General features: G+C 34.3%; 2 protein-coding genes across 10 annotated transcripts in view; one reads left to right on the forward strand and one right to left on the reverse strand.

Annotated features, from left to right (window-relative positions):
• LOC106163961 (calcium/calmodulin-dependent protein kinase kinase 1) overlaps positions 1-5240 on the forward strand; it is a 35949-nt gene extending 30709 nt beyond the window's left edge. For all 9 annotated transcript variants that reach the window (XM_087013812.1, XM_087013804.1, XM_087013808.1 and 6 more), the window contains 9 exons: positions 275-348; positions 1277-1376; positions 1658-1683; positions 2291-2344; positions 2531-2604; positions 2963-3050; positions 3267-3395; positions 3590-3729; positions 3988-5240. In XM_087013812.1, coding sequence (XP_086869938.1) covers positions 275-348; positions 1277-1376; positions 1658-1683; positions 2291-2344; positions 2531-2604; positions 2963-3050; positions 3267-3395; positions 3590-3729; positions 3988-4048 — 746 coding nt within the window. In that variant the 3' untranslated portion in view covers positions 4049-5240. The remainder of the gene's footprint in view (positions 1-274; positions 349-1276; positions 1377-1657; positions 1684-2290; positions 2345-2530; positions 2605-2962; positions 3051-3266; positions 3396-3589; positions 3730-3987) is intronic.
• On the reverse strand, positions 4969-11708 carry LOC106163962 (acyl-CoA dehydrogenase family member 11). Its single transcript, XM_013541705.2, has 12 exons — positions 11318-11708; positions 10642-10874; positions 10407-10506; positions 9381-9504; positions 9022-9164; positions 8703-8852; positions 8320-8514; positions 7937-8077; positions 7128-7220; positions 6746-7013; positions 6555-6621; positions 4969-6390 (listed from the first exon to the last, which is right to left on the reverse strand). The coding sequence occupies exons 1-12, from the start codon at positions 11573-11575 to the stop codon at positions 6273-6275; spliced, it is 1890 nt and encodes a 629-aa protein (XP_013397159.2). The 5' UTR covers positions 11576-11708; the 3' UTR covers positions 4969-6272.
• Positions 11709-11754: the final 46 nt, after the last annotated feature.

The raw sequence follows: 11754 nt of genomic DNA on the forward strand, positions 1-11754 counted from the left end.
TTTGGTGAATAGATTTGATAGAAAAATGTCAGCTTTGTAATGTTCCTTATTATTATTACATATTATGATGTATATTATAATAACTATATCTTTGTCTTTAACATGTTTCATTCGTTTTATGAAATGCTTGAACTGCACTCTTTGTTGGAAATTAAGTGGTATACAAATGCATATTGGTATCAAGATTTATTTAAAGCAATCACCTGAAAACCATTTGTTAAAAAGCTACAACATTGCAAGGAAAAATATTCAATTGTAATATTTTATTTTCAAGTACATTTCCAGAAGATTATTCACCGAGATATCAAACCAAGTAACTTACTTCTTACTGACGACGGTCATGTCAAGGTACAGTACAAAATAAAAATATATTATTAACAAAACATGATTTTGTATACTTTTGTTCAGAGCATATAGTTGGTGAACTGCTACATGTAGCCCATAAAGCTGTTAGCATTACTTTCTTTTCAAACCAGAAAAAGTATCTTGACCCACTTCCATCCCTTTAATTAAGTAAAAACGGTTGGTGGTAAGCGTGGGTCAGAATACTGTTGGATTTTTCCCTGTTATAATATCCTGAAGACCCCAGGTGTTCAGTCATATAGAAAACATAATTAATGTGTCTGTTGAGCTCTGTAGTGTTATGTAAGGTAGCACCATCCCCACAGAGAACAAGCGAACATTGACATATTAGTGAGCATCATGTGGAAGGTCTGAAGCATAAGTATACAGAGAAAAATCAATTCTCTGATTGCTGTACATTTTCTACTCAAGCCTCTATTTATTGAGGGCAAGCATCCAGGTTGTCTTTTGTTACAATCATGATGATAGCTTAATTAAATAAAAGTGGTATGCTGGATATTGCTTTGGCTGTTTGATTGAATTGTGTTCTCTTTTTAAGACAATTTGATTTGGTATCTCACACCATTAGTATTAGCGAGGGAGTAAAAGTGTGATGGTAAAGATGCCAGAAGACTGACAATTAAGATTATTCAATTTCATCAGTTGTTATGATTTTGATTTTATAAAATGTTCTAAATATTTGATTTATGTCATGTGATGTTTTTATATATTTGATTAACTAATGCAAGGATGATACTATTTTAAATCAGTTTCACGCTGTCATACTTTGGCTGTTAAAGTGATTACAATACATGGAAAAGTGGTTCCTTGAATTAAGTTGCCTTTTTCTTTAGAGTCGCACTTGAACTACCTAATCTAGTTTGACATTGATATTATAATATTGACCGCTATTCTTCCTGGCCCATCTTTGCAGATAGCAGACTTTGGTGTGAGTAACACATTTGAGGGTAAAGATGCCTGGCTGACCAATACAGCAGGGACACCTGCTTTCATGGCACCGGAATCATTACGAGGTAGGGTGTTTGTACATCTGTTTTTAATTTTGTCACTTTATCTGCAATTTGGTTATCTTGCAGTTGGCAATTTATGTTCAGTATTGGCAAAACAGTGCAGGGTGATATTTGATCTGCTCAGGAAAGAAAGGAAAGAAAAAATGCTGGTTTAATTCTCAACCAAAAAGTTGTCAGGTGAATTATAAAAGTATGGTAAAAAATGAAATTTACTATAATTAATATTTGCTATTTGATTTAAATGAATTATTATGGTCAACAACCTGTTGTCTTTTTTCTTTTAGATGCAAAAGAAAAATACAGTGGAAAGGTAAGTATCTCATTATCAGTTTGTACTGTGACACAAAAGTCACACCTAGATACATGTTCCTATGTTTAGTAAGCTCCAACACTATGGTTTTTGTGCTCTTTGTATATCTCACATGATCTGGGAGGAAGGATCTTAAATAAAGTCCCAGTATTATTTCTGTAGATATCACAGCTTGCAGTGTGGTTTTTATGATAGCAGACATGCAGTGCTTCCTTGTCTAAACAGTGTGTTATCATGTCTCTATTATTGGCAGTGCATGTGTTCAATGCAATGTGTGTGTTCAGTGTTCTGCAGAAAAATAATAAAAGGTGTCAGTCAGCCACACAGCTCTCTGATAATGAATGAAATATTTCCTTTGCATTATATTGTTGTTTCATAAAAAGTAGAAAACTTATTGTGACAGTAAATAGGGTTTCAAACTGATCCAAACAAGATTATATTGGATGCCATCCTTTGTACATTTTCATCATTTTCATAATTTGTGCCTGCTTTTAATATCATGCAGGAAGAAAGTTGTGGTTTTCTTTAGTTTACACTGGAGCTTGCATTGTCTCCTGTATCATAATAATTTGACAAAGACATTCATGTGCATTTCCTTTCTCTCTAGGCACTTGATGTTTGGGCCATGGGCATCACACTATACAGTTTTGTGTATGGCCATGTAAGTATAAATGCATTAATACGTAGTGTGAATTTTTAGAATCATTGTGGAATGGCTTTCATCATATCAACAAATGAAATAAAAAACATCACTATATTAATTCAAAATATAGGATTGAAAGTTTTACTTTTATAATATTTTAAAACCCTTAAAAGTATCTATCCTTGTACTGAATAATCTTTTTAGTGCCCATTCCAAGATGAATATGTCCTGGGTCTTCATAAGAAGATTTTGACAGATCCAGTAATATTTCCAGAAAGGTGAGTGTGGGTTCAGGGATATAAAATCATTTTTTGGACACAAGATAAGGATAAGGCAAGTATAAAAAGGATGGAATTGGCAAGGAAGTGTTAACCCACTAGGGGGCTGACAGTTTCTGTGGATTGAAGTTTGAGGTTAAGGCAGGAAAATTCTGATAAGTTGTTTGAAGTAGAACTATTGATGTATTATTTTGTTTATTTATTATTTGATTGATGTTAACAAGGCTATTCCTAATATTTTAAATAGATTAAAGAGAACATGCCATTTATCTTGCATCAAGATTTTTACATTGCTAACTGTTGTGCACAGTGTGCTCCTCAGGTATGAAATAATAAAATGCTAATTGTTTGATTTCAGTCCTGCTGTGAGTGAAGACCTCAAGGACCTCATTTCAAAGATGCTGCAGAAAGATCCAGATCAGAGAATAACTTTGCCAGAAATTAAGGTACAAGACAATAGAGTAATAAGTTTTGTCACATTTCTTTTGTAATTTACATTCATTTCATGATTTTGTGACTATGAAAATCCAATTAAAAAATACAGTTGTGTGCCATTTATTATGCTCATTAGTCATAAGTCTCAAAGTGAATCAAAAGATGAAAAAACTGAAAATGCGAGGTGTGAAAATCAGAATGTCATCACAATTACAACAAAATTCCAGGTACATCCCTGGGTGACGGAACACAGCCAAGTGGTTCTCCCAAACACGGAGGAGAACTGTATCCTGATCACAGTAACTGATGAGGAGGTCGCTGAGGTTGTGAAACATGTGCCAAAGTTAGATACACTGGTAAGAATGCTTACTTGTAACAGAGCTAAAAATATGATTGCAATAGCAATGAGATGGTTTGCTGGTGTATTGCCCAGCCACAGCATTTTACATATTGGCTTAAGAAATTATACATTGTCTATATAGGTTGTGATATTTTTATGTCAGAGTAGGGAGTTATCCAAGCCAGATATATTGGTTTTCTTTCTCTTCAGATTCTTGTAAAGAGCATATTAAAGCAGAAGTCTTTCAAAAATCCATTTAACAAGGATGGGAAGGAAGACTTTCAACAAGAGTACCATAAGAACGGAAGATCTAACTCGGCCCCTGGGGAAATAGACGGGGATGTGGCAAGGTAAAAATCATAAAAAAATGAACCATATTGCGTTGCATCTAAACTAAACTATAAAGCTTACAGAGTTAGAGTTGGCTTATCTATAAACTTAAGGTACATTTATTTCAGTTATAATGTATAGATCTTTGAAGTTCTTTACTTGACTGGTAAATTGATAATTGTGCTTGCTTTTTATTCAGTTGTCCACTACTTAATGTAATCTGAAATTTTGCTCAAATTAAAAAAAAAAATTGAAGTTCGACTCTGTTATGATTCTAGGAGGGCTGTTACAGAATCTCATTTAGCTGATGTTGCAGAACATAAAGCTGAAAAATCATGACAAGAGTGTGTACCCAGAGTGCAACCTTCAGTCAAGGTCACAGATTGCCTGAAAGTATTTGCTATGCAGTAGAATTTACCAGTTATTCAGAATCCAACATTTACACTTGCATTAGGAACAGATTGTGCCAGAGGACTGTGTTATGGAAGTAGATCTTAAATTATAGGTTTTAGACTCCCCAGGAAAACTTGCGAGCTAGAGGTTAAGAGAAAAAGAAAAGTCGATTTCTTGTATAGAAAAAATCTTAAAGATCTGTATTTTATGAACTTGACGAGGACTATCCAGTTATGGATGTCTATGCATTCCCCTCATAATTCAGTGGATTTTTTTTCACTTCATGGTTGTAAACAGTAATGGGATCAGGTTGGATTCTTCTCAACTGTGAAATTTGCTATTTTCAAGAGGTGTCCAAAGACTTTCATTTTTATTAACTATTTTGATTGTCTTAAAGTATCCCGTTGTTGTCCATTGACTAGTCTTATCTGTTATTGGTGCAAAGTATTCAGTTTAATATATTTTAAATGTTAGAATGGAATTTTTCATTACAGGTGATACAAATTACTCAAGTCTTGTGCATTTATCAATATGCAGACATATCTTACATCATTTAAATACTAAGCATTTAGCCAGGTGGATGTTACCCTTTATCTATAGATAGCCATTTCCTTGTCTTGAACAGAACAGTTATATATTTACATACATCACTTAGCTTGTTTTTAATCTTTTAATGTAGCTGCTAACAGTTATAACATCCGTAAAAATATTTCTGTTATGCAAGTTTCCGAGGTAAAAACATTTTTGAAAATTGCTAATGAATGACAATTTGCATAGGAATTTTAATTTTTCTTGACCTCATTTTTAATAACATAAATATATCTGAACATTTAAGGTTCTGCTAAAATACTGACATAAATACAGGATGAAGTTCAGATATTGTTTTATTGCTAATGGATGTGATGTTATTGTATTCAGTGTCAATATCAGAAATTTTCAAATATTTCATACATTGTCAAAGGTGTTGGTGTCTATTTTGTACAGAATTTGCAAGGATAATGTCTTTACCCATCAATTTTTCTCCTCAGATTTTTATATTTTTGCATATGAAGTCATTTATATATAAATAAAACATATCTGTAGATCTTAAAGCAGTGAACTTACTTTTTGTGACAATAAATCTTCCTTGATATATCAACTTTTTCCGTGTCGCTGTGAATAAAAAAAATCTTCAAATGACTCAAGAACTGAGAAATGAACTGAGGTTGAAGTGGAACAAAATGTAGTGTTGTTATAAAGCTGATATGTCAAGTTGGTTATCATGTTTTAAAAAATTATGAAACAAACAGCAAATATGATGAAATATGATAAATTTTAACATTTAGCCTTCACACAATAATTCCCTGCTGGTAGATGGCATAAATCGTGATTGAAAAATAGTTTCAGTATATACTACAATGAATAAACATGTTTAAAATATAATCATTTCTGTGTGGAATACTGCTGAAATGAAATATAATAATACTAAGTGGTGGATGCCAAATATAAATCATAACCAAAAATTAGTTACGGTATATACTACAGTGTACAGATACCTTAATATATAAATTACTATTGCCTAGGTGGAATACTGCTGAACATTTTAACTTGCTTGGCAGTCATGAAATACACCTGTAATATAACTTTGCTTTTATGACAATTTCATACATTAGTACTAAAAATCTAACAAAAGTGGTACAATTAAAAGAGGTAGAAACTGGGGATTTCTAAAGCAGAATAATGTAAGTTAACAAGGTGGCATCTTGGTTTTCATAACAGTCCTGGTATTTTAAAGTTCTGGCTGAAAGCAATCTATCACAAGTTATCACAAGTCATAATCTGTTTGTACTGCAGCCTTGCTGTTACTGCCCTGCTGCTGCTGAATGTGGTGGTGGATGACAAATATAAATCATGATCAAAAATTAGTTTCAGTATATACTACGATGATCAGAAACCTTAAAACTAAACTCACCGCTGCACTGGTAATACTGTTGAAACAAAAAATATGTCTAGCAGTCAAAATACACCATATTTTATATTTTTGCTTCTACATGTATAACAGTCTCATTCACTATTACCAAAAATCTAACAAAAGTGGTATAGCATATTAACAGGTAGAGACAGGATTTCCAAAACAGAACACTGAAAGTCAACACGGTGGTATCTTGGTTTTTATAACAGTTCCGGTATTTTACAGTTTTGGCTGGTAGCCCTCCATCACAAGTTCATAATCTGTCTGCACTGCAGCCTTGCTGTATCTGCCCTGTTGCTGCTGACAAACCACTGGCACCATATCCCTGGCACACCATCTGAAGAAATGTGTGCCGCATTGGAGTTTTGAAATGTAAATAAGGCAGTCTGTGCATACAACAATTAAAACTCATGTACTTAACTGCTTTGGCTTAATCATATTGGTCATTTTTCAAGGCAATAATTCAAGAAAGACCGACTTTAAGTCACTACTTTTACCTACCTCTGGGCTGTAGCTATATCAAGTGGGGATGCCTCAGTCCACATTGCATGCTCCACCAATAAAGCTCCTACAAAGATACATTACCACTGTCATACATTCTTATAAAAGATTACAGTGAAATATTATTCATTACATTACCGTTTAGCTTTAATCTTCCTATGTAATCTTATACAAATAACAAAATCAATCACCTATGTATGTTTTTGCCAAACTGAAAGCAAAGTCCCTTGCAGCTACATCTATGCTATCAGTGTTATTCTTGGCAAATTTGAGGATCTCATCTGCTGCTTTCTGTATGTTTTCACAACATTGAGACAGTTCTTCTCTTTTTGATGCTGCGGACACTTTGTCCTGTACAGCAGCATAGAAAGCTTTAAGTACACGCCCCTCAGTCTTCATTATGGCACGAAGTACATCCAGGGACAGGATGTTGGTGGTCCCTTCCCATATGGGCATAATCTGGATTTGAAAGAAAAAATATTGTAAATATTTTACAACAAGTGTGTGTTGAATACATAGTAACATTAAATATCATGGAATTTCAAATTATGACATAGTAAAAAATCTTCGTACCTGTGCATCCCTCAAAATTGCAGGAATTCCCGTATCTTCGATAATACCTTGTCCTCCAAAACTTTCTAAACCCTCTGATATAACTCCTATGGACTGTAAAGAAAACAAAATTGTAGAAGAAGCTGTCCCAAACTGTCTTTAGGTTAAGAAGATACATTAAAAAGGAGGCCCACTGAAGCCTGTTTCATACTTAATGCTGCAAATTCTTCAAAATTGCACCATTTCTTTAAAAAAAATCTTTGTCAGAGTTTATACCACCACTTCACTTCTTATTATCCAAAATTTACCAAAGTATATCATGTAGGCCTCGTTGTTAAAGGGATAATAACTCTTCGTTTCGTCCAAATAATGAATTTTCCTGGAGTAAACAACAATTTTCCCATACTCACCAATGGTTAATGAATCCATTTTTACATTCAAAGTTAGTACCCGTTTTTTTTCTAAAAAGTTTGGTTTTTTGTTAAAATCTCTTAAGAGATTTTAACAGAGTATAGCCATCAATGGAGGTTACGTGGTCTAAAGACAAGCTCAGATATCAGAATAATAGCTATAACTGCCGTTTTTGTGGTAAAACAGAATATGTTATATTTCCATGAGTTATTCACAATGTTTATATTGTGAAATATAGATCTCATACGAAGAGTTATTATCCCTTTAAAATGCATCAATGATTTTCTCAAGAAAAAATATAAAAAAATAATTATATATTACTATATAAAAATAATAAATAAATAAATAAATAAATAAATAGGTGATGAAAAAAAATAGTAATAATTAACCCCCTCTTTTATTTACTAAAGTGCTCTAACCTGTTTAGATATATAAAGTTTCACAACTGGGGTCAACAGTCTCAGTAGCAACAAGTCAGTTTCACTGGCAATGTTACAGTCATCAAGGCCAAGTAATCTACCAACTTCCAAAACCAATATCTCAGCTCCTCTGGTTTCAACCTGAACAAATTGAAAAATGAAGACATAAATCAGAGCCCATGAATACCTTGATATTGCTACGGATACATGTTTATAACACGCATGCATTTAAAGTGTATATGTCCACAATATCTCTTGCCTCATTCTGTCCAGGAGATCAAATTCCCTAAAATATGCTCCCAACTTCTAAATAAATATTCAATGTAAAACAATTCACTTCTTTGGACTAGTCCTAGACATAGTTTCCAGAAAGACACTCTCACCTCCATGTGTGCCAGCGTTTGCATGTGAAGTGGGTAATCACATATTCTCTTCCCAAAGGCCTCCCTCCTGGTGCAGTAGTCTCTGGCCAGGTGGAGCACTCTCCTCATACAGCCCAGTGACATCATGGCCGTGTGGATCCGGGAGACAGTCAACATGGAGGCTATAGCAGGTACTCCACGACCTTCCTCTGATACCTGTAACGTTATGAAATAGGGAATGTCACACCAACTAAACTTCCCTGCAATATGATTGAATAAACAGAAAACTATGTTGAGTTGTTTGCAGAGTCGCTCCTAGGTCACAATTTCACCTACTGAAATAAATTAGTACCTGCCATATCATAAAAATTAACTACTTTATTAATGTACATCTGCCATGTTACCTTCTGTGCTACTGTTCCATCAAGTAAGAGCTCAGCTGTAGGCAACTGTTTGGTGCCCATCTTGTTTTTCAATTTCTGAACTTGAATATTGTTTAAACAGCCATCTTCTTGGAACACTTTTAGGTAGAATAGTGACAAACCTTTGCTGCCCTGTAAAGAAAACATTTTGAATGGACATATATACAGACCACAGTATCTATATATCATACATACATATCATGTGATCTTCTTGACACAAATTCTAATCTAATTATATAATTTTTAATTCATAATGAAAAGAAGAAAAGGGTTTTATTAAATAGCATTTGATATACCTTACCGCTACTGACTTCCCATCAACATCCAAAGTTCTTGCCAATGTAAACGCAATGTCTGAATCTGTTGCTGATGAAAACCATTTATATCCATACAATTTGTAGGTGCCATCACTTTGAGCTTGAGCCAATGTCTCTGTACCATGCCCTTTTACAAGTTATATGTTGTGTTATTTTTCAATAAACGTATAAGTAAATCCAAATATCTTTCACATAATAATTTTACATCTGACATACAGGATTTTCTTGCCAATGTTCTCAATCTCAATGCCTATTTCTAAACTAAACATCAAAACTATGATGTTAATTATCCTAGAATGTTAAATTTGCATTATTATAGGACTGTAAATGTGTAAACACATACCAACATCAGACCCCCCTCTTCTTTCAGTCATCCACTGCCCAGACGTCCAGAACTTACTGGGCTCTCTGCTGATTAATCTGCTATATGCTGTTTGTAAGGAGTTCCTATGGACATCAGGTAAATTCTATAACAAAGTGAAAATCTTTCAACACATATTTTAAGAATTCTAAGTATTCAAAGTATATGCGTCACCTGTGTAGTTAGAAATAGTTTATAAAGCATGCAGTTTGAAAAACAAAAGAACTATTATACTCAACCACCCCTGGGACAGTCCAACCACCAGGGATCCTAGGTTCCTGTAACTATTGATTTCTTAATATTAATCATATTACACAGTAATTATTTTTTCATGTAAAATTCATTAATAATAAACCTGTGAAAAATATTTAATTCACAGAAAGAGAAAACCACACTGCCAACCACCCCAAGGGACCCTACCCCCATGGATACCTCTGCCTGAGTCTTGACTATTGATAATGAACATCATGCAAGGCTATAAGAAAATAATTATTTATATGAAAAAAAAAAATTATTTACAGGGTCAACCCCATCCACGGTCACACTTATTCCCATGTATATCCCTGATGATAGGTCTACCAATTCCCAAAGTTAGAAATTCCTCACTTCAATGGTCAAGTAGGATGACAAAAATAGTGTAAATTATAAATGTAGCAGAAATTACAAATGTATGGAGGGCCAGATACATGGATGGGCAGGATAACATGATCCCAACCTTTGTCACAAAAGTGCAGAAAAAACACTCAGAAACCAAAGTTGTACACCAGGCACTAAGCAGCCCCTGTGTCACCATTACTGTTGTAGTTGACATAAAAACTACAAATCAAACATAAATGATGCAACACCAATATCCAAAGCAAGTGTTCAAAGTCAAATGTAACAACTATAACAATTTCAAGCATTTTTTAAAGATTATTTTTATCAAAATGCTTGCTGTAGAGAAGCCAACAGCAGCCTACAATTCAAAGATTGATAGCACTGACCATGCACAAGGTAAAAAAAATATACCTCAATGACTTTAGCTGCTCCATCTGTCATTGCTAGTGGACATCCATACAGACCTGAGGATGCTTGAAACAAGGACATTTTGGCAATTTGATACAACCGACTGAAACAAAGACCTTTTCAAATAAAGCAAATTGTCGTCATACACAAAATCAATGAAAAGTTGATCAGACATTTTTTTTTCACATTTCACTTCAAGAATTACTAAAAGTGACATAATCATGTATATTCCATTTACCTGAATTGTTCATATTGTCTTTCATATGCAATGGCAATCACACCCTCCTCTGCCGAAATATCATGCATCTTCTTCCAAGCATGACAAGTGTGTAATCTGTCCACACGGTTTCCCCAGGCATCATACTGCTCTAAAGTGGGAGGGTTGCGATCACATTCCAGATGCAGTTCATAGATGTCTGTGGCTACTCTGTGTCCAAATTTCTCAAGGTCAGAACTGATTTCTGTAAAAAACTATAAAGAGCAAACAATGCATGGTTATTTCCCATAACATAAATGCCAGAAACAACCTTTAACACATTCTTTTCATCAAAATAATGTTTCTCATCTCTCTCTCTGTTAGCATGAAATTTATGCATGGCACTCCTACTTACAATTTTGATATCTAAGCTGTGCTAATGCATAACAGCAAAGGCTTCAAAAAGTATAAAATGAAGACCAGATTCCAAACCAACTGCAGTGCTGGAGCTCTCAAATTTCTATCTTACCTCTCTCTGGTTTCATTCATGCATAAGCACAGCACAGATATCAAAATCGTCAACAGGAGTGTTAACGCATGAATTTCGTACTATCTGTGTGTGTGCTTTTCTTCTCTGTCATTTTGTGTCAAACACCTTGAACATTGGTCTAAAAAATAAATAATAAAAACAAGTGTGTATACTGTGGAACAAACAAACCTTATGTGGAATGACACGCCTCAAATATCCTTTTAACAATGGATCTTCTGTAAACGTGTTACCCAGCTTTGGATGTGGCTGAAAAAAGTCCCCAATCTTAGCTCTGGTAAACGGGATGTAGAGGTTTGTTCCTAAGTCACTTCCACAAGTTCCAACACTCCTTTCTGCAGCAGCCGCAACAGTGGTTTTGCGCCTCAAGCTGTTCCCACATTCTCTTAGAAAATACAAATTGTTTCTCGGGCATCGAAAAGTCAACATGGCAAATGTTTAAACACATATGTATAGTATCACAAACTGCAGATAAAAAACATCAGGCAGAGGCTAGCGCTCGTTTACCTTCGAGCACGGATGCACGGACTCCCAGCACTTTTGACCCACTTATCCCAAGACGATGTACAGTCAAACTTTTGTAACAACAAACTCTGTCGTAAACCAAC

Source organism: Lingula anatina, chromosome 1 (genome assembly GCF_051362555.1).
Source record: "Lingula anatina isolate TDL-2025a chromosome 1, LinAna3.0, whole genome shotgun sequence".
In the NCBI taxonomy this organism is placed as follows: Eukaryota; Metazoa; Brachiopoda; class Lingulata; order Lingulida; family Lingulidae; genus Lingula; species Lingula anatina.

Excerpts from the sequence above, each read along its gene's own strand:
- LOC106163962 (XM_013541705.2), bottom strand. The coding sequence starts at position 11,575 with ATGTTGACTTTTCGATGCCCGAGAAACAATTTGTATTTTCTAAGAGAA. Across the intron at positions 9,505-10,406 it reads GAGCAGCTAAAGTCATTGAG|AATTTACCTGATGTCCATAG; the intron begins GTATATTTTTTT and ends ACTTTGTTATAG. Across the intron at positions 9,165-9,380 it reads AAGAGGGGGGTCTGATGTTG|GGCATGGTACAGAGACATTG; the intron begins GTATGTGTTTAC and ends AACTTGTAAAAG.